The 20,082-nt window shown below is 38.4% G+C and overlaps 1 protein-coding gene across 1 annotated transcript; it reads right to left on the bottom strand.

Annotated features, from left to right (window-relative positions):
* Positions 1-8,517: 8,517 nt before the first annotated feature.
* On the bottom strand, positions 8,518-19,844 carry LOC139711342 (cathepsin L-like peptidase). Its single transcript, XM_071623240.1, has 7 exons — positions 19,765-19,844; positions 15,385-15,655; positions 14,072-14,227; positions 12,890-13,096; positions 11,265-11,457; positions 10,545-10,653; positions 8,518-9,738 (listed from the first exon to the last, which is right to left on the bottom strand). Exons 2-7 carry the CDS (start codon positions 15,631-15,633, stop codon positions 9,639-9,641), a joined length of 1,014 nt encoding a protein of 337 aa, XP_071479341.1. The 5' UTR covers positions 15,634-15,655; positions 19,765-19,844; the 3' UTR covers positions 8,518-9,638.
* Positions 19,845-20,082: the final 238 nt, after the last annotated feature.

Consider the following 20,082-nt stretch of genomic DNA (forward strand, 5'->3'; position numbering starts at 1 on the left):
TGTACAAAGTACTTGCTTTGTTCTTGCATGGCACGTGCATGAGTTTACAGATTTGTGAAGTGATTGTTCGTAATCTATGTACGTCAATCAAAGATATGCATTAATTCCATATATCTGATATTAATTTGAAGCACATGATCCCTGTACATGCGTCAGTCCGCGAGACTATAATCTTAAGACAGATAAAGAGCTACTAATCAAATCCTCTTGACTTGTATGCTTATCAAGTTCGTTGAACTTCAACCAGTCGTAATATCAGCACCAACCTCGTGAGCTCTTAATAACTTTGTGTAAATTTGCACAGGACAGTGAGAAAGAAAAATAGATATCAAATTTTTGTTTATTTACTCAAAAATTCGAAGGCACCTGACGACATCTCATGATGATTTTTTAAGTAATTCCTGTCAAGTCCCTCCATGGCCCTCAAGACAATCGCTTGAATAGGCTATGCATTGTGTGCATGACCTGCAAGTTGTCCCATCACCCACAACTTGACAATAATTTGAAGGTAAATGCTCATCTATATCGATAAATAAGAACTTGAACAGTTTCGGGAGATACAAAGAAAAGAATAGATTTTAATTGTCTATGATCACTAAAGGGTAACAATTTCAAAATGATATCTGTGACAATTTTTTGTAAAGATATAACAGGTCAATTATGATTACATACGACACTATTTAAATACCTTCAAAATAACTCATGAAAGAAAGTAAATCAAGATGAGAAAAAGTCGAATTTGCATTTTCTGTTCACAAAATGAATGAAATGTTGTCCATGATAATTATGGTCAAAATATAATTGTGATAATTTATCATAATAGATACACTTTCTTAATGCTTTACTTTCTAACTTTCATCATCTCTTTTAAAATCGTAAAAGGATTTTATAAGAATAACTTGATTCGAAAGTTTGGGTTTCCTTGAATGCAGGAAACTATTTTCTATCTTCTCCATTGAAACAAATTTGTTGAATAACTTGTCAACTAAACATAATTATTTTATGACACAGGAATTCAGGTATAAGTTTTTACCTGTCCTACATATTACGACCATAATTTCCAGGACTGGATTTAGGAGAATTTCTAACAGGGGCGTCGATCCAGACTGAGGGGGGGGGGGGGGGGGGGAGTGGCAGAACCCCCTGAAAATGTTGTTGGTGAAAATGTGAAAATATGTGCGAGATGTCGAAGATTTTCTTGCTTTTTTGATAGAAAATTGTCCAAATATTTCACCTGAAGTGTGCTCCAGATCGTGGAATTTTAGTTCTGAAAATGTAAAATCTCCTTAGCTTGGGAGTGAGATACCCTCTTTTCCACATCCTTCCCGTTTGGTCCCTTTCCATAGACTAAGTGCACATTTCAGATTGACAAATTTCCGAATATTTCATCAAAAATGTGTACCACATTTGTCACTTCAATTAAAAGATGCACAATTTCCTCATATACTGTATACGAGAGTTGCTCCTCTCCATACACAGATGGCTACACTTTGGGGATTGACAATTTTCTAAATATTCCACCTAGAGTGTACACTAGATAGTTGAACTGCAATTATAAAAATGCAATTATACTTCCTCGTGTGTATGGGTGCGCTGGGTCTCTTTTACAGACTTACTAAGCTTCTCTGATCGACGAATTTCCCAGATATTCCACTAAAAGTGTGAGTCAGAAATGTTGAATTTCAGTTATAAAAATGCAAAAGCTACCTTCTTTCTTCTTTTTTTTTCTTTATCAGAGCAGCGTCTTCAGTGTTGTCACTGCTGTATCAGAGGGCCCAGCTATTAGTAATACCCTAGCGTTGCCAGATACCCATTTATGCACCTGCGTCGAGAGTATCATTGTGGGTAAAACATATTTTGTCCAGGGACGTAAGCACCCGACCCTCCACTTGCTCGGTCCCCCTCCATAGACTTGGCACCCTCTGGGGATTGACAATTTTCCTAATACACTGTATTTCACAAAAAGTGTACATTAGATCGTTTCATTTAAAAAATGTAATAGCAGACGCGGAATAAGAGCTGAGAGATACCGGGATTTAACCATGCACATCTCTTTTTTTTTTCTTTTTTTTTTTTGCTGTTTTCGAAGGGGAAAAAAAATATCAAATTTCTGATATGAACATGTAACCCCCCCCCCCCTCTCTTGTATCCCCCTCCTTGCTTAAAACAGCCTGATCTGTCCACGAAAAACTGGTTACCATGTGGTCTGGGTGATATTGTTTTCAAAATTAGTTTATGTGTACTCTCTTCTATTCTTCTATATGTTCTGCATAAACAGGCGATTTTGACTGAATTGAAAGGAATTTAACTGATATTGATAAAATTAATTGGTATAGAACATTAAGATTACTATGGCCACAGCGACAACCTTACAGTCTTAACACTATGAAGGTACTGAAAGTAAGTACTCGTAAACGTGATGAAATGAAGAAAAAAAAAGAAGGAATTTGACCAACTAGGTGAATATGCTTGTTTTGCGGTTGTTTTTACTACGTTCACAGTTGGTACTTTTATTACATTGCTGTATGAACCATACATCAACTGCTGCAAAAGAATTAATTTCTAAAGATAGAACCATCATTATGAAATTCTACCTATTCAAAAAGTCATACGCTCTTTGACAGATAAATGTCCTAAAATTGAGTTTGCAATTCATCTCATTGATTTATGCCTGAAGTTCTCTAAACAGTTCACTAAATAACACCATCAGTTTTTTGGAAACTTGTAGATAATATTCGAGTGGATTATTTCAGCTCTTCGAAATTGTCTCGTTATCATGTTACATTTTTCTGTCAAAACGATACGAGCCCACGTGTTCCTCATTCCAAGGTGCACGTCACGAGACCGACACCCACGTCATAGAGCCCACGAGTCATACAACCTACGAGTCATGCAGCTCATACAGCCCATGAATTATACAGCTCACCAGTCATACAACCCATTAGATCGACACTAAGCTAACAAGGCCCACGAGACCTACACATTAAGCCCCGTGTTGTATCTGTCGAATTCGTGGGCTGTTTACTGTATACCTAGTGTCGAACCCATTTTGCCTAGTGTCGAACTCGTGGGCTGTATTACTCGTGGGTGTCGGTATAGTGGGACGACCCTGTTCCTCAGCTATGAAAACGTACTTCAGGCAGATCGTTCTGGGATGATGCTTGTGATGACACCATATTGTTTGGGGGTTGCAGGAATCAATCCATCATAGATTTATCTTATGTCGTAAACCTTATTCCCTATACTGTAACAATTATTTTTAAACGCTTGAAGTGAGAGTGAAAAAGGCCGAATCACGCCATCAACGGATGCACTTTCATTGTTTATTTTTGCCTCGTTGGACTCCTCTGTGGTAATGTAAACTTTCGGGTTACTCTCTACAGTCTTTCACAGACTCACGTCACCTTTTTATATAGTGTGTATTGTCATTTTATTTAACCCAGACACCCTGAGTAAAGGAAGCACTTGCCTCTACATAGCTGTCTATGCACAATTCTATGATGAATATACACTCAGCAAAAAAGAAAAATGAAAGTAAACACTTTTTCGAGTTAATATTTTTCATAGAAGATTTTGATGAAAATCAGTGTACTATGTACCGGATTAAAGGTAATTTAATTGGATATCAAGTTAGTAGGTTAATATAAAAGGAAACGTTCGCATGAGTGCACACATTCATTTTTGCCCGCGAAGGCACAATAGTAAAAATTGACAAGTTGTCTTTGATTTGGCAATGTCCTTCAAGATAACAATGACAACAGAAAGCCAGTTTAACGCAATGAGGGACATGAATGAAATTGGAAAACAAGTTTTTGCCCTCTGTATCTCTTTGTAACATCAACAAAAACAAAATGGGAAACTAAAGGGGAAAAAGAATTTTCTGTTAACTTAAACTTCAAACGACACAGGGAGCAATGACATAGAGATGATTAAATAGACAGAATTTCTTTGTATTATTCTTTCTTGTAATATAAGGATTCATGAGATAAATTTAAGAACCAAATATTATCTACAAGTTTCCTAATTTGAAAAGACATTGAAATTTCTACCATTTTTGTTAATGTTGCTACTCTTTTTATTTCATTTGAATCTGGGTTTGACCAAAGATTCTTCACTTTTCTTTCTTATCTTGGCCTTTAATGATATTTTTGGCTTCAAAGATATCATAGAGATCAAAGGTTTCTTTTGGCAACTTAAAGTAATGTATATGATTGTGTTAAATTTCTATTTTGTTCTTATTGTTACGTAGAAGAGCACTTGCACATGAATGGCAACTTGTTCATTTTTGCAATTTTTGCTTTTATACCTTGGAAGAGAAAAAACAAATGTGTTCACTCATACGTAAAGTTTCATTTTTTTTTTTGACCTGCTAGGCTGATAGGCAATTTAATTACCTTCAATATGCTATATAATACATTAACTTTTAGCCATATTTTCTATGAGAAATATGAACTTGAAAAAGTGTTTGCCTCCTTTCTTTTCTTTTTTTTTGCTGAATGTATTTATAAACGGGAGAAAACATTAAGCCTGACGACAATCTATACAAAGCGTGAGTAAACTACCTTGTGTCCAGAGCCAAACGCATCTATCACACCAGACTCATCGAAAACTGCGGAGATGATCATAAGAAGCTTTTCAATGTCGCCAATCGACTTTTGAACCGCAAACAGTCATCTCCATTGCCTAAACATGTCGATGGCTGTGCCATGGCTGAAACTGTTAGTCAGTTTTTTCATTCGAAAGTTGAAAAAATCCGAGATAATTTCAATTGTAATGTTGTACTATCTGAATCTGAACCTGTTACCTCTTCCACACTGGAAACCTTCCAACATACAACTACTAATGAAATACTTCTCCTTCTTCGTAAATTGCCTCCTAAATCCTGTCCATTGGATCCGGTTCCAACCATTCTCTTAAAGGACTGCGCACCCACGTTTGCCCCGATTATTTCTCAAATTGTTAACCTCAGTATCGAGCAAGCTACCGTACCCTTATCTTTAAAGAAAGGTCTGATCCGTCCTTTGCTGAAAAAACCTTCATTGGATAAGGAATCATTCACAAGTTATCGTCCTGTATGCAATCTTTCATTTTTGTTCAAGATTTTAGAGAGAGTTGTGTTTTCGAGACTCTCAGACTATATGCTGGAACATGGTCTATTCGATCCTTTACAGTCGGCTTATCGCCCTCACCATAGTGTGGAGACCCTTTTGATAAATGTTTCTAGTTAAATGGATTCCGGATCCGTCACAGCAATGGTTTTGTTGGATCTGTCTTCGGCCTTCGACACTGTAGATCACAGAATTCTTGTCAATACACTTAGAAGTTTGGGTATCCAGGGACAAGCTCTCGAATGGTTTAAATCATACCTATCACACCATTCACAGTCTGTTCTTTTGAATGGTGTCACATCGTCTTCAAAGCCATTAGGCTGTGGTGTACCTCAAGGCTCTGTTGGCGGGCCCACCCTTTTTTCTATCTATTTGATCGGTCTGCGGAAAATATTTCAAAGGCATTCTGTTCGGTATCATCTATATGCAGACGACATACAAGTTTTTGTATCTTTTCCACCACATCAAATCCAAGCATCTCATGCACTGCGCTGTCTAGAAAATTGCATCATTGATATTGATGCTTGGATGAGGTCTAACTCATTGTTTCTAAACCACAGCAAGTGTGAATTTATCCTTTTTGGTTCTAAATCTCACTTGAATAAGTTGGATATTAATTGTATTTCGATTGTAGGTAATGATATTCCTCTGTCAAAGTCATGTCGCAATCTGGGTGTTATGTTTGACTCTCACATGGCTATGTCCGATCAAATCACCAACATTTCTAAATCAGTCCGTTATCAATTGCGCAATATTGGTATTATTCGCAAGTATTTGACTCGCTCTGCCACGGAAAAACTTGTTCATGCACTTATTTCTTCACGCCTTGATTTTGGTAATGGTTTGTTTTTCAATCTACCAAACTCGTAAATTGCCCAATTACAAAAGCTACAAAATGCCGCTGCACGTATTGTTTCTTTGTCAAGTAAACGCAGTCATATCACACCTATCCTGAAGAGTCTTCATTGGTTGCCTGTACAGGAGCGTATTCGGTTTAAGATACTTCTTTTGGTTTATCATGTTATTGAGGGAACAGCTCCTGATTACAATGTTTGTTTGTTTCGTCAATACCAACCTTCACGAACTCTTCGATCCTCAACTTCAGGTCTCTTACATATTCCGTTTTCTAGGAAATCTTGGGGGGAACGTGCTTTCGCTCACGCTGGACCAACACTGTGGAATTCACTTCCTCGTGAGCTGAAAGACTCAAGCTCTATAACATCTTTCAGGAGTAATTTAAAATCCTATCTGTTTAGCAGTGCATTTTGAAGACCAGTGTCTTTTGAAGACAGACTTTCATGTCTTTTTTTTCTGCTTCTTCATCTTCTTCTATTACTGTGATGTACTTGTATTTTCAATCTGTTTGCTTTGATGTACCTATTGTAAAGCGCCTTGAGCATTTAATCAAAGTGGAGAACGGCGCTATAGAAATTGTCTGTATTATTATTATTATTATTATTACAGCAATTTCAAAGTACGTCGCCATGATATTGAGTAAACGGATTTTTTTCCCTCAAAGGAATAGAAGGGCCTACAAGGTAGTTTTGTAGCACAAATACATGGACGCATAATCTGATTGGTGGTTGTAGGTCTATCAATGGGCAAAACTGGCAGTTCTAGGGTGACGATAATGGCAGAGCTATTTTGGAATAAAGAGAAGAGATATTGAGACACACACAAAAACCACAAAGGCATGGATGACGTGGAGTATGTTATTGGTGCCCCCCTCTATCTTTGATTCTATACATATATATGAATATAATACATATATATACTTCCCCTTTTTGGGGTTTAATTTTTATTTTTTAAAACATTTTCTCATTAACTCCTAAAATATCAGTTGTATGTCATAATGAATGCTAAGGACAACCATCGGGCTGCTTCCATGCAGAAACTTCAGGATTGTTTCATGGACATTAAGTCATGGTCTTCGCGTAGCCACCTCAAACTGAACGATGCCAAAACTAAGTTGTTATTCATCTCATCCCAGTTTAGGCAGCAACCGGGATTTTAGCCTTCTGTGGATTTGACTGGAGAATGCGTCTCTTCCTCTGACTGTGTGAGGGATCTCGGTATTACTCTTGATAAGCATCTCATTCTCACTAACCACATTTTTTTTTGTATTCTTGCATTCAAAGTTTATTTCATTTTTTCGACAAAACATATAAGTTACACTTCTTTTGACAACAGAGAATAAGGTAAACAGAATATTATGTATCGAAAAGAATATAAAACAATTGAGGAGGACCACATAGTAATTATACATTGTAGTAAAAAAAAAACAGAAGTGACATTCGGAATGTCTGCAGATCGGCTTCCTTTGGCATTGCTAAAATTGGGAAAATAAGGAGATTCCTTAATGAGTCGAGTACAGAAAAGCTGGTACATGCATTTGTGTCTTCACACATGGACTATTGCAGCAGCCTCCTAGCTGGTCTTCCTCGCTCCTGTCTTGCTCCGCTACAACGGATCCAGAAGTGCTGCACGTCTCATCACACGCACGAAGAAGCATGAACATATCACACCTGTCATCAGATCACTGCACTGGCTACAAATTCACGACCGCATCATCTTCAAAGTTCTACTCCTCACCTACAAGATTGTCAACAACTTAGCACCATCCTATCTTCATCATTTGGTTTCCCTCCGGACTATATCTACTTCCTCAACAACCAGACGCCTTCGTTCTCACTCCGCTGCACACCTTCAACTCACATCGGCACCGCGCACCCGTACCCGTTATGGCAACGGTGCAACAGTGTTATTGCACCTACACTATGGAACAACTTACCCATCCACGTCTGTGAAGCTCCTACAGTAGACTCCTTCAAAACATTCCTGAAAACTCATCTGTTCTCACATGACATGTAATCTGTATTGATTTATACGTTCGTTCTATGTATTTTGTATTGTGTTTCATCGTACTACAATTAGTATCTACTCCATGACTGAATTTCTCTTTTCTGATTTTTTCTTCGAGACGCTCAGGGCTAAGAAACATTGTAATAAGCGCTTTATAAATGGTACTTATTATTATTTATTAAATAAGCTTTATTTTTGCAATGCGAGTGTTTTTAGCAAATGCGATTCCGTGTACGATTAACGTATGCATTATGCAGTTTATGGAAAAGTAAGAAATTAAATGTGCCTTGTATGATCATCTTAACCTATAAATACCAGGCACACAAACACACTCACAAAAACACACACACACACACACACACACACACACACACACATATATATATATATATATATATATATATATATATATATATATGTATATACATGCATTTTGATCAACGCACTGTGCTTCGGCAAAAATTATTATAAAAACACACTACATCACGGAACATTCAACCACAAAGAAAAATAGAAGACGATTACATGACATACTCTTAAACAAATTGCATCAATTCGTAATAATTTTATTAGTGCTTTTCAAATATTATAAAAAAACACACACACACATCACGGAACATTCAACCACAAAGAAACACAGAGGACGATTACATGTCATACTCTTAAACAAACAAACAAACAAACAAACAAACAGACACACTTATGACATGTCCCTGATACGTCTTTGGTTGTTTGCCGTTGTTAAAGAGCGAGGGACTATATTCTAATCATCATGATTTACCGCTTTACAAAACGGACGGATGATTTTCTTTCTTTTAATGTTACTATCAAAGGTACACAATTAAATCACTGCATCCAAACGGCATCGACACGGAGTCTGCACAGACCGGTAACAACGTTTTCCTGCCACCAAACCAGACGATCTGATGAAGAGTCCACGATCGGACATAAAACCGTCCTCGGAATTTTAAACAGTAAGTTCAGATGCAGTAGTTTAATTTTGTATCTTTAATGAACATTACCACCATGAATCAAAACTCACATCAATTCAAGCTTGATTGAGATTTAAAAAAATAGACAAACCTGCAGAGGCTTTCAATATTTCAGTCTATTTTCCACTTTATCCATTGGACAGAAATCACTCTTGAATTGGTAAAGGATACTTAGAATGCAGATAAAAATAATGCCGTTGGGTGAGGTATCAATATTGATATGAAGGTATCTCTTAACATAGATACTAACTTATATTCACTTTTCTGCTATTAACAATACTGATACATTGTACATCTATTCTAACACTGCATAGGGACATAATATTCCATACTCTTGTTTTCTTTCTATCAAAAATGTGCACATTCTGTTTCTTTGTTTTTGTTTTCTTACAATTCAAGTTAACCAGCAAATCAGTAGACTGAAAAATAGCGAACACGTATAACATGACGGTTGTACCCAAAGAACGGTCGAGTTGAAATCTTATTTCAGCTTTTACTGGCGGTAAACTGTTTGATCCCAGCATGTGTGTGACCTGATGTTTAATCTACCCTTCAAGGGTTGCAGCATTAAATGCATCATTAGGGAGTCTGTACACTATGAGTTTTACACCTTGTGGGTCTTCCATTTATTTCGTTCTCATCAGATATAGATTATCCGCGTCACCATGGTGATAGCTTAGACCAGAGGATAGCTGGCGTTGGTAGCGATGCCACAGTTGTTGTCGTTCTCCCTCGACATCCAGATGTATCCCTCTTGGCCCCACTCAGTTCCCCAGCTGCACGAAAGTAGACAGATAGACAGACAGACAGACAGACAGACAGACAGACAAAGACAGAGAGACAGACGGAAAGACAGACAGACAAAGACAGAGAGAAAACGAGAGAGAGAAAAAAAAAAAGATATCCAGATGTGAAAAAAAAGAGAAAGAGGCGTACGAAAGTGAAAAGAGAGAGAAAGACATTGGAATATAAAAGATGGTATTGAAATGACAAAATTTGATTGATATAAACTTCCAACAATTTGATTTATCTCTTTCTCAGAATATCCATACTTCTCTGCTTTGTCTGTAAAACTCATGATCAAAGGTCTTAATTTGTGCTGTGTGGAGAAGTACCCACAGAAAACAAATTAACCAACTTTTAAAACTAATTGGTGAAAGTAACTTTTTAAACACCGGGATTATCCTCAGTTGCGCCTGTGCACTCATAAAGGGGAGATCAATCAGATGATCGTGTATGAGTTTTCGGCCTCACCCATTCATATAACTTATAGATGTATTAACACCAACAATTCCAAGCCTATAGAAATCATTCCCTTATTGTTCAAATATTCACTGATAACCAACAATAATACTTGACCGTTAATCATTCTGTTTTAATTAACATTGTAGTGATGATATATAATGCAGATTCATTACAAACGACGACTTCAAGCAACATGAACTATATGTTATATGAAATTTGATCAGTTTCGTCGAAAGAAACCTACAGACACAACTCATTTGACACTTAGAAAATGATACTCAGCCAGCTTCGTCAGAATTATGTCTAGCAACACCAGTGTCGACGCAATGTAACAAACCTGTTCTTCACGATGTAATACTTTTGTCCGTCAGCAGTCTCGTCGTAGCCAACGGCGGTAACACAGTGATCTAGGGCTTCTGACGAACAGTCAGGCTCGCTGTATACACCTGCAGAAAGGGAATCACGGGAATTTCAGTTCTATCACACACTTATCTTCAGGCGACTTGATGTTTGCACCACAGTTAACTACTCAGCTCTAAGTGGGATTCATCCCTTCTTCTTTTTTCTTTATGTCTGCTTGCACTTTGTGCGTTGTTCCATGGCGCGGTATAATTTTGTAAAGTATATAAGAATCACGTTGTAGGATATTTGCTGTGCATTAACTGTTCAGCATTTTTTCTAAATTGATGAGACATCAAAATAATAATTCCAAAACTTTAATATCATAGTATCTTCTATTCTGTTACTCTGTTATCTGTAAATGTTAACTTGAAGTTCTCTGCGTCTGCCAGCGGGAGAGGCGTCTTCCTACATGGATATATGGCTTGCTCATATCTACCACTGCTTCTTAACTACACAATGGCAATAAGGGTATCGGTAGATATGCGACTGGTTCCCGAATTATTATAAGAACTGGGTTAGGTGGTAAAAACTGTGCATGACTACAGTATCTGAGGCATTCACCAGTATCGTATCAGCATTTCTTCACTAAAGAGTAGATATTGATAACATGGTACTGGAAGTATGATAATACTCCTTTATTTACAAAGAGACGCACCTGATGTGTACAGTTGGAATGATGAGTGAGCAGCGTCAATACACACAGAGATAGGACCAACGTTGGCAATGGCCTCTTCCAGAGCGTGTTCGTCCTTCGCCTCTACTTCAGTGAAGCCGGTGATTGTGGCCCCGACGTCGGACGTCATGAAATGGCAGCTTTCGTCCTTTAAATTAATAAATTCAAATTCAAACTTTATTTTCACTTTTTTCCCAACAGAATGTACTAGAAACAATATGATACATTTTTGACATGCGAGTCGTTGATAATATACATAGCCAGACAGGGCTAACAACATGTTCATGTCTGCATGTTTAGCACAAAACAAAAGCATACACTCTATTTATACACTCTGTGAAAAAAAAGTGGAGGTACCCACTCAAAAGATTATGCTTGTAACATGTGGGTACCTCTGAGGGAAAGGGGGGAAGGGGGAAGAAAAGGGGGGGGGGGTGAAAAAACTTACAACTACAACGAGTGCGGGAAACTTGGAAAGTCGGAAATAGAAAAAAAGAAAGCAAAAGTGTGAAAAAAGGGTACAGAAAATAGGGAGAAGAGGAAGAGAGAGAAAGAAAGAGAGAGAGAGGGAGAGAGAGAAAACCTAAATTATTTCGATGCATACACCAAGGGGCAAAGCCCACAGACACATATAGCCACGCGTTTTCGAGATAGGAAGGGTATAAAGAAAAGGAGTGAGCGACTAGGCTGGTATAAAGCTTGGTGTTGCTAGAGACATTACGTTGAACATTTAAAAGTGGCGCAGTGTATTTACTCTTCGTTTTGTTCAGCTGTCTTTGAGGTAGATAAGCAAGATCATCCCCTAAAATTACTAAATGTTATAGTGATTGATTCATATTGACCTCAGATGAACTTGACAATAATAAAAGTGAGAAAGATGTACCTATCACGCCAAATCGTACCGCTTTTACCAATGATAATGATAATAGATCTTCAGTCTTAAACTAGCGCTGGTAGTTCGATTTTCATTAATTACAGCGCTTGCAATGATGTTTCGGTCTTTAAAAGGTTAGAAATGTGTGTGTGTGTGTGTGTGTGTGTGTGTGTATGTGTGTGTGTGTGTTTTGTTTGTTTGTTTCTACAGGGACCGCCATCGTGTTAGCCCGAAATTACCACATGGATGCAAGAGTGACATAATCCTTATCCAAGGACTAATTGGACCAAGAAGATAATATATTGAACCCGGAACCTCCCATTCAAGAGTCCGGAGTATCATAGGGAGCCTTATTACCTCTATCGTGATTCTCTCTATCGAACTGCAATGTGATAACCGTTTTTTTTTTTTTTTTTTTTTTTTGGTTTGAGCTTGATTTTACGTCATTTCACCATGGTTCACTCACCCGAGGTTTTTTTCTTTTTTTCCCCATGAGTTTTGTGATAAAATTAGCTATTATATTGCTATATTGTTGACATATTTTTATATTAGTATGGATGATAAGTGGAATACCGCTGGCGGACGACCTTACAGCTTTGGTGTCAAAGTTAAGAACGACAAACAAATATAATGTCAGAGTTCCACTCGTGAAATATAATACGGCATGATCGAGTAGAAGGCGTCAGTATACTTCAGAGGTGTGCTATATGCTAAGTGCATGCGTGAATTACGCCTTGGGAGGGTTTTTTTTGCCATTGTTGCTCTTGATGTACTCGTAAGCCCAGACAGGCCAGCCGCCCTCGCAGCCATCGTTGCCCTCGGGTCCAGAGCAGTCCACTAGGTTCTGCTCGCTGAGACTGACCAGCTTACCAGTCTGCTTGAAATGCTGTCCCTCAAGGGAGCCGACAGCGCTGAAAGCCCAGCAGGATCCACATTGTTCCTGCAAAGAACAGTGCCGAGGTTACTGCATTTAGCCATCTACGGCCGCAGACCAATCTTGCACAAACACAATCAAAGTTCTTTGCTCGTTATTAGCAAAGGTAGCCACCAATGATTATGTGCACTCATTTCAAGTACGCGAAGGCATTTAATAGAACAGATGATTTGAACAGAGTTCATTGTGAAGTCTTCAGGGTAGAATTTCCCCAAATCTTAGTGAAACTGGCCTTTAGTCCCATACCTTCCCCGTGGAGCACCTTTGCGTATAACTGTGACATTTTGATTTCAGACATTTGCCATTGATCGCTTTCTATATTACTGTTTCAAATGTGTCACTAAAAGGTCTTTGGCATAACACAATAACACATGTCATGAACCATTTCCGATCATGTCCCTTTTATCATGGAACGGACATAAAGACTGCATTTCCTGTGAACATACAGATATAAAATGGGTAATTACGAAACGAAACATTTCAATGTATATAGTCACTATTAAGCAACCTATATCAATTTTCAGTGTTATTTAGGTTGATGTCGAGATCGCCTGATTAAAGCTACCCCTTAGGTTATTCATTAAACACGCCTTTCCTTGACAGAAACTTCTTCACCTTTGTAACTCGTCGACCCCACAGACCGTACTGATCACTAACAAGCGCATGTCCTTTATGTTTCCATGGCACTGTTTAATTTCAGAAATTTATGTGTCTCTGAACATAATATGCCTTATTGACAAGATTCTATAACAAGTATAGGTAACTACTATTCAAGATTGTAGCACGCCTCTCTTTTTCTAATATTCTATATAAAGCGTAATCTCATTTTTTTTTTGTCGTTGTTGTGAAGGCAGATATGAACTACAAGTTTGCCAACCATGCCAACCTATTAAACTGAAAAAAAAAAAGATGTTGAAATGGATCAAAGAACAAGAGTGCTCTATTGCTCTTCTCAACTGTGAACCTGGATTATTTTCTTGCCTGGTTTTTGACGGGTGTGACGTAGCCCTTTGTTCTCCAGTCGACTTTCTTGGGCAATGCTGAGAAGTTGGGAGGCAAGAACGTAGAGGCACGCATGTTGGATTTGGGTGTTCCCTGCTTCAGACCAGTCCAAGAGGCTACAAATTCCGCGTTTGTCTTTATCATAAGAAAGGATGGAGAAGAAGAGATTAAGCGTCTTCTTACAGATTTCCTTGAAGCGAAATATAACATCCTTCCTTCACAGAGCAATTCATTTGCTGAATAGTTCAATATCCAACATAAGTGCGAAGTACTGTTACTTGACCCTCAGCGGAAAGTATTTTTCTGTACTAGAGAATGTTAAATATCTTTTTACGGCCTCTCAATGAAAGAAAACAAAACAAGACAGCATGATCGAATATTACATTATCACTGCCCGGAAGCAGTAATGACAGGTTCGAATCCCGCTCGTTTCTCTTTTTCCGACATTAATCACTTGTTTCGTTTTCTGACATTAATCATTGTTGAAATTGTAGATGAGTTGTGATCTTGAAAATATTAAAGCAGAGGATGACATTTGATATCAATCTGTTACAGCACATTTTCCCTTTATGCATTAATCATCTCTTTCTTTCATTTAACGCGCCTTGTCCGCCTTGGAATATTGAACATAACAAGCGATCGGATTTCAGAGCTTGGGTATTACGACTGTTCCAAGTTCATCGTGCCACTATACCGTCAACCCGGGTTAGTCTGGCAGTAGCGCCGCTGCCCGGGAAAGCGGTATAGAGGTTCGAGGTCCCGCTGGTTTCGTTCTTGTTTTTTTTTTTCTGAGATGTCTGTTAAATTTGTATAGATCAGCAGTTGCAATATTACACAGAGGATGACATTTGCTAACAATCTGCTACAGTAACGCTTACAATATCAATACATTTTATGGGGTGTCTTGTTCAAAATATTTGTGGATCTCTAGCAGTTGAAATACCCTATATAAGACCAGATTTATACAGCGTCAATACCTGTAGAAACATATCATCTGGAAATATCTGCAAAATTGAACAACAACAACAAAAAAAAAAAACCCCAAAAAACAAACCCTACGACGCCACTTCTGTATTCACACTTTTTGTTCATTTTGCTTTTGATAGAACCATCTACAGACCAAATCACAAGTTTATCATTGCATTCACATTTTAGCTGCGGTAACACTGGCAAGACATCTGAAAGGTCTCAATCTTTAACTTCGCGATATTTTGCCAGTGCATGCATGTGATCGCGGCAATTCTGAATGGAAGATGTGACGAGACGAGAGTGCCATAGAGTGGCATTCTTACCAGATCGCCAAACTTGTTCATGCCAAGTCGGAAGGTTGTCAGGCCCATGTCATGCTCAAGATTGTGCTTCTTGATGATGCTGAGGTTCTCCTCCCACACCATCCTCCTCTCAGCCTCCTCGGCGACACTCCCGTACGCCTTGCCATGAAGATTCTTCCACACCGCCCAATCCTCGTCCAGGATTCTAGAGGGTACGAAGGCCCCCAGGGCGCTGGAGACGCAGACCAGTGCGAGCAGAAGCAATCTCATGATTGGTTGATGGAAGCGATACCTGTAGTTTGAAAGTAGTTCCGGAGGACATAAGGAAGCAGCTTTTCACAAAGTGTCATCACCCCATTGCAGAACCAAAATGTGATATGCACCTTCATTTTCATTATATTATTATATTTCCCATGGTTTCATTTGAGCGTTTATTTACCCGCTGCCCATACAGGCTCTCCAGCAAATTCCATCATCTGGAAGAAATAAATAAACCAGGACAACTGTACAAACATAACAAAGGTGAAATGAAAACTAAATATGCCACAGTTATTGTAGATTGGTACCCCATCAATGATGCCCTCATTAGGCCTATTTATATCACTTTGTCATCCTTACACGTGTCTCCTTGCTTGCGTGGATAGATCATTTATTTAGGTGGTGTACATCTCTAAGTTAGTGGCGGTCAAACCAACAATGGTCAGTCACAATCAGCTATGTGGTATTCCGGAGGAAGCAGCACGGAAATGAATCAGACCGGGTAACAAATAGACCTCTAGAAAGAAAAGTAGGGCTTTCCTCTGTGCAATTTGCCTTTTCAAACAAAGTAGTAAATATGTATGTCATTGTGTCGTAACTGAAGCATTTTGAATTTGAAATGTGCAGGAGTACATTGCACGAAGTTAATGGTGAGCTCTAATGTACGCTTCAACATGAAATTAGAACACCTGAACAACAGAATACATCAAGGAACAACAGTTTAATTACAGATCAAGGGGGAGAGAGAGGGAAAGTGAGTGGTATCATACTGCATTCAATGTATGAGTGTTGTGCAGGCTAGAATGTGCGTTTCGCTTTCATTTTCGAGGAGACCAGGATCACTACAGGGCGTGAAATTTGCATGGCACAGTTAACAATTTTCGACGGCACTTTGTATCATGCGCTGACAAGTAGTGAACTAGACAATGCGATTGAACAGCAGCTATTCTGTAGCAACATGCATCGGCAACGATCCGATTTACCAGCTCACTGCCAGATAAAGTCTGCAACAGCGAATGTTGTAATGTCGTTTGGATTGTTTAGTGTTAGTTATAGAGGTAAAAGGCCTCTCTCTGATCAAGCTGGCTTGGTCAAAAAGAGAATTTCAAACAAACAAAAAATGATGCATTCGGTTATATCGGACATATCTAAGATAAAATCGTTATAGCCCGTTGAAATTTGCCCTGTTGACACAACACAGTATATTGGTCGAAACCTATATGTCAACAGTTATAAGCAACTAAAATACCTCCTGTTTGTATGATATTTTCTGTTATAGTTATTACAATCGTAAAACCAATATGATAAATACATTTTAACTTTCTTGGATTTTTACTGTCAAAACACGAAATTCGGTGTCAAACTGGAGACCCGCTGGTCTCTTGTTTAACACTTTGATCCAGGAATTACTGCAGTCCTTTTTGTGAACCCCCTTATAATTTGGGTAAATTCGGCCCCGTCCCGGGCGCACCTTCCCCCAATTACAATTTGACCAAAATACATCCCTCCCTCACTAATGATTCCTACCAAGTTTTATATTCTTATTATTATGAATAAGATGAAAATGTCAAAGAAGGTATGAGCATTAACTAATTTGGGATATATGAGGCATGCCCGCAACGACGGACGCACGATTGACGCCAGTTGGACGGCGAGCGATCGATGTATGTAGCTCACACTTGAGCCATTCTGTTCAAGTCACTTAAAAAGAAAACAACAACAAAAAACAAACAAACAAACAATCACCACCACCTCCACCACCACCACCACCACAACAACAACACCACGTTCGATTTGTTGGCCAACATTGAAGACTCCAGCTCTGGCGTGTAATTTGCAAGTGGGTTTGTCAGGTTGTGACGTATCGTTTCACTGACTTGCGAAGCCATGTAGAATTGTAAGAAGCCGATGCTTTCGTATTCTCTGTCGCATTTATTAATGAAGCTTCTGCCGATCCTGTTTTATTCACTCTATCGTTATTAAAGTCAATAGCTTCCTGTTTTTACGGTGTAAGTCGAAACTAGTGGCAGTGGCAGTGAGCCCTTCTTTGTGGTCTTCAGGTTACGAAGGATCATCATGGATTCTCATAATGTTTAAAGGGAAAGTCCGGGACAAAGTGGATCCGACATTGTCCAGCCAAACCAGGATTACAAAAATCCAAGGAAAGTAGAGTAACTTATAATCACCCGTCGCCAGAGACAACTGAGCACTTATTAACCATCATGCCCATAATCACAATAACACAAGAATTTTACTCAATTAATTAGCTTTTCAGTCAACGGACGTACAATTAGACCAACCCTGGGATTTGTTGGAATCTCCCAGGAAGATATAAATGATTGATTGCCTTGAAATTACATTCTGATGAAAAGAAAAGAGAAGTTTTAGACTCTTCATCCTATTGGTCGCTAAGGCATTAGCGTTCATCTTTAAAAAAAAATAGATATAGAGAAGTGAGACCACAAAATACACGAAGATTAATTTTCAGAAACGATATACAGCAACGTGTTGTAACTAACTCTACTTTTTGCTACGCTTGTATTAGTCTCTGACCAGGACGCGAACTATTTTCCCAAAATTTGGGAAAACGCAAACTAAATACACAAACATCATGTTATCCTCCTGGAGCAAATTTGAATATTGTTTCACAAGGCCCAATCAACTTGGTGCCAACGATGTGAAATCTTGATTTCTTTTTTTTTAATCGATGCATTTTATATGAAGTCATGCTTTCTATAAAACGGAAAAATCTTGAACACACAAAACGGAATCAGTTCAAACTGGACGGCTGGAATTACAGAGCTGCTCTAAAGACTACGGCAAATATGACAATGAGGAAGATAAACGCATTTTGATTGAGGAAGTACGGTAAATATTATCTAGCAAAATAAACTCCGAGTTATATGAGATAGTTAAGCTTCCTGCTACACGCAGAAGTGAGAGAAAGTATACTTTGACCGACATTGTCTCTTCTTTACTCTGTGATCATGGCTGTCGAAGCATGCAGCAGTGGAATAAAGGAATTGTTGCAGTTACAACAAGACCATGTGCTGCGCAATCACTCTATACAGAATAATAGTAATACAATACAGTTTGTAATTCTGACGTCTATAGGTGTACATACCCCGGCTCTTATGGATGGATGCTGCATGCCATAACCGTAACCCTCAAATCACGATACGAGTAGCTCGGACATGATTATCAGCGTATTTAGCCTCTGGTTATATACACTCTTTGTATGGTCCGTTGAGCGATCATTAATTGCAGGGCAATCCAGACGTATCCCACTTAACATGTACGATTGTCATTTGTGTATTTTTTATGTTTATTATATGCGGAAAATGAATACAATACAATACAATACAATACACCACAATACAACACTGCAAAAAGTCCGGTGTTAAATAGTGAACACCGAGCTGGTGTTAAATTTTCGGTGCTCATTTATGGTGTTAAATTAACACCTCCGGGTGTCATTTCCAAATATAAAACTGTTCTTTTTTAAAGAGTTTCTTAGTAACTGCACTTCTTGTTGATTTTTAATTTAAACAAGACGATCAAGAATTTTACATTAGAATATTAGATTTTTGAAAAAATTTGAAAATAAATTTACACCACAGTAACACCAGCTGGTGTGGTCTCTTATTGAAGCTGGACGGGTGTTAAACCATTGATATTAACACCAACAAATATCAAATCAACACCATGTGGTGTCATTTTTGAATTAACACCAGTACAGTGTCAAAATATCACCAGGTACAGTGTCAACACCACGAAGTGTCAGGTGAACACTTTTCAACACCATCACAGTGCATTTTCTACACCTGTGGGTGTGGTCCTCTATTAACACTTGATCGGTGTTAAATTTAATACCCATGGAGTTAAATCTAACACCGATGTTTTTACAGTGAATTGCCCTGATTAGATAAGCATGAAAGGAATTAAAGAACAGGAAGGCAATGGGTGTTTTAGGGTGTCGTCACACCGACTATACATTGTAATTCTCACAGTCGGTATAAAATAAAACAACAACAACATCAACAATACAAACAACTGGCCATCACCATGCCACACCAATTTAAGTAAGGTCAATGCATTCCACGCCCATCACGCTAGAACCTAGAGTTGAGGAAACGAGCTTACCTTTCTCTTGGCAGAACGCGAATGGTTGAAAGAGAGCGCGCAACCCAGAATGACACTTCCACTGCTCAACTGGAATATTTATGCATGTGCTACACGCATTATTACGAGGAAATGAGAAACCCGGAGTCCATCCTCGTCATTCTCGTCACATGACTCCGCCTAAAAGAGTCACGAGGGGTCTATATAGAATCACCTGACAATGGAAGGTTCAATGGAAGGTTCAACGATCAGAGCAGACTCAGACTGAATAATATAATTTCTGTTCATATTTACACAGTTCTATTGATACGGCATAGTATACTCGAGATCAGGCAAACC

The sequence above is a fragment of the Diadema antillarum genome, unplaced genomic scaffold (assembly GCF_040938485.1).
Source record: "Diadema antillarum isolate AM-2024a unplaced genomic scaffold, OU_Dant_1.0 seq00001648_RagTag, whole genome shotgun sequence".
In the NCBI taxonomy this organism is placed as follows: Eukaryota; Metazoa; Echinodermata; class Echinoidea; order Diadematoida; family Diadematidae; genus Diadema; species Diadema antillarum.

What these genes read in the sequence shown, in the direction of transcription:
- LOC139711342 (XM_071623240.1), bottom strand. Translation starts at nt 15,633, where the DNA reads ATGAGATTGCTTCTGCTCGCACTGGTCTGCGTCTCCAGCGCCCTGGGG. An exon ending in TGAACAAGTTTGGCGATCTG is followed by an intron (nt 14,228 to 15,384) that starts GTAAGAATGCCA and finishes CTTATGATAAAG; the next exon opens with ACAAACGCGGAATTTGTAGC. An exon ending in TCACACCCGTCAAAAACCAG is followed by an intron (nt 13,097 to 14,071) that starts GCAAGAAAATAA and finishes TGTTCTTTGCAG; the next exon opens with GAACAATGTGGATCCTGCTG.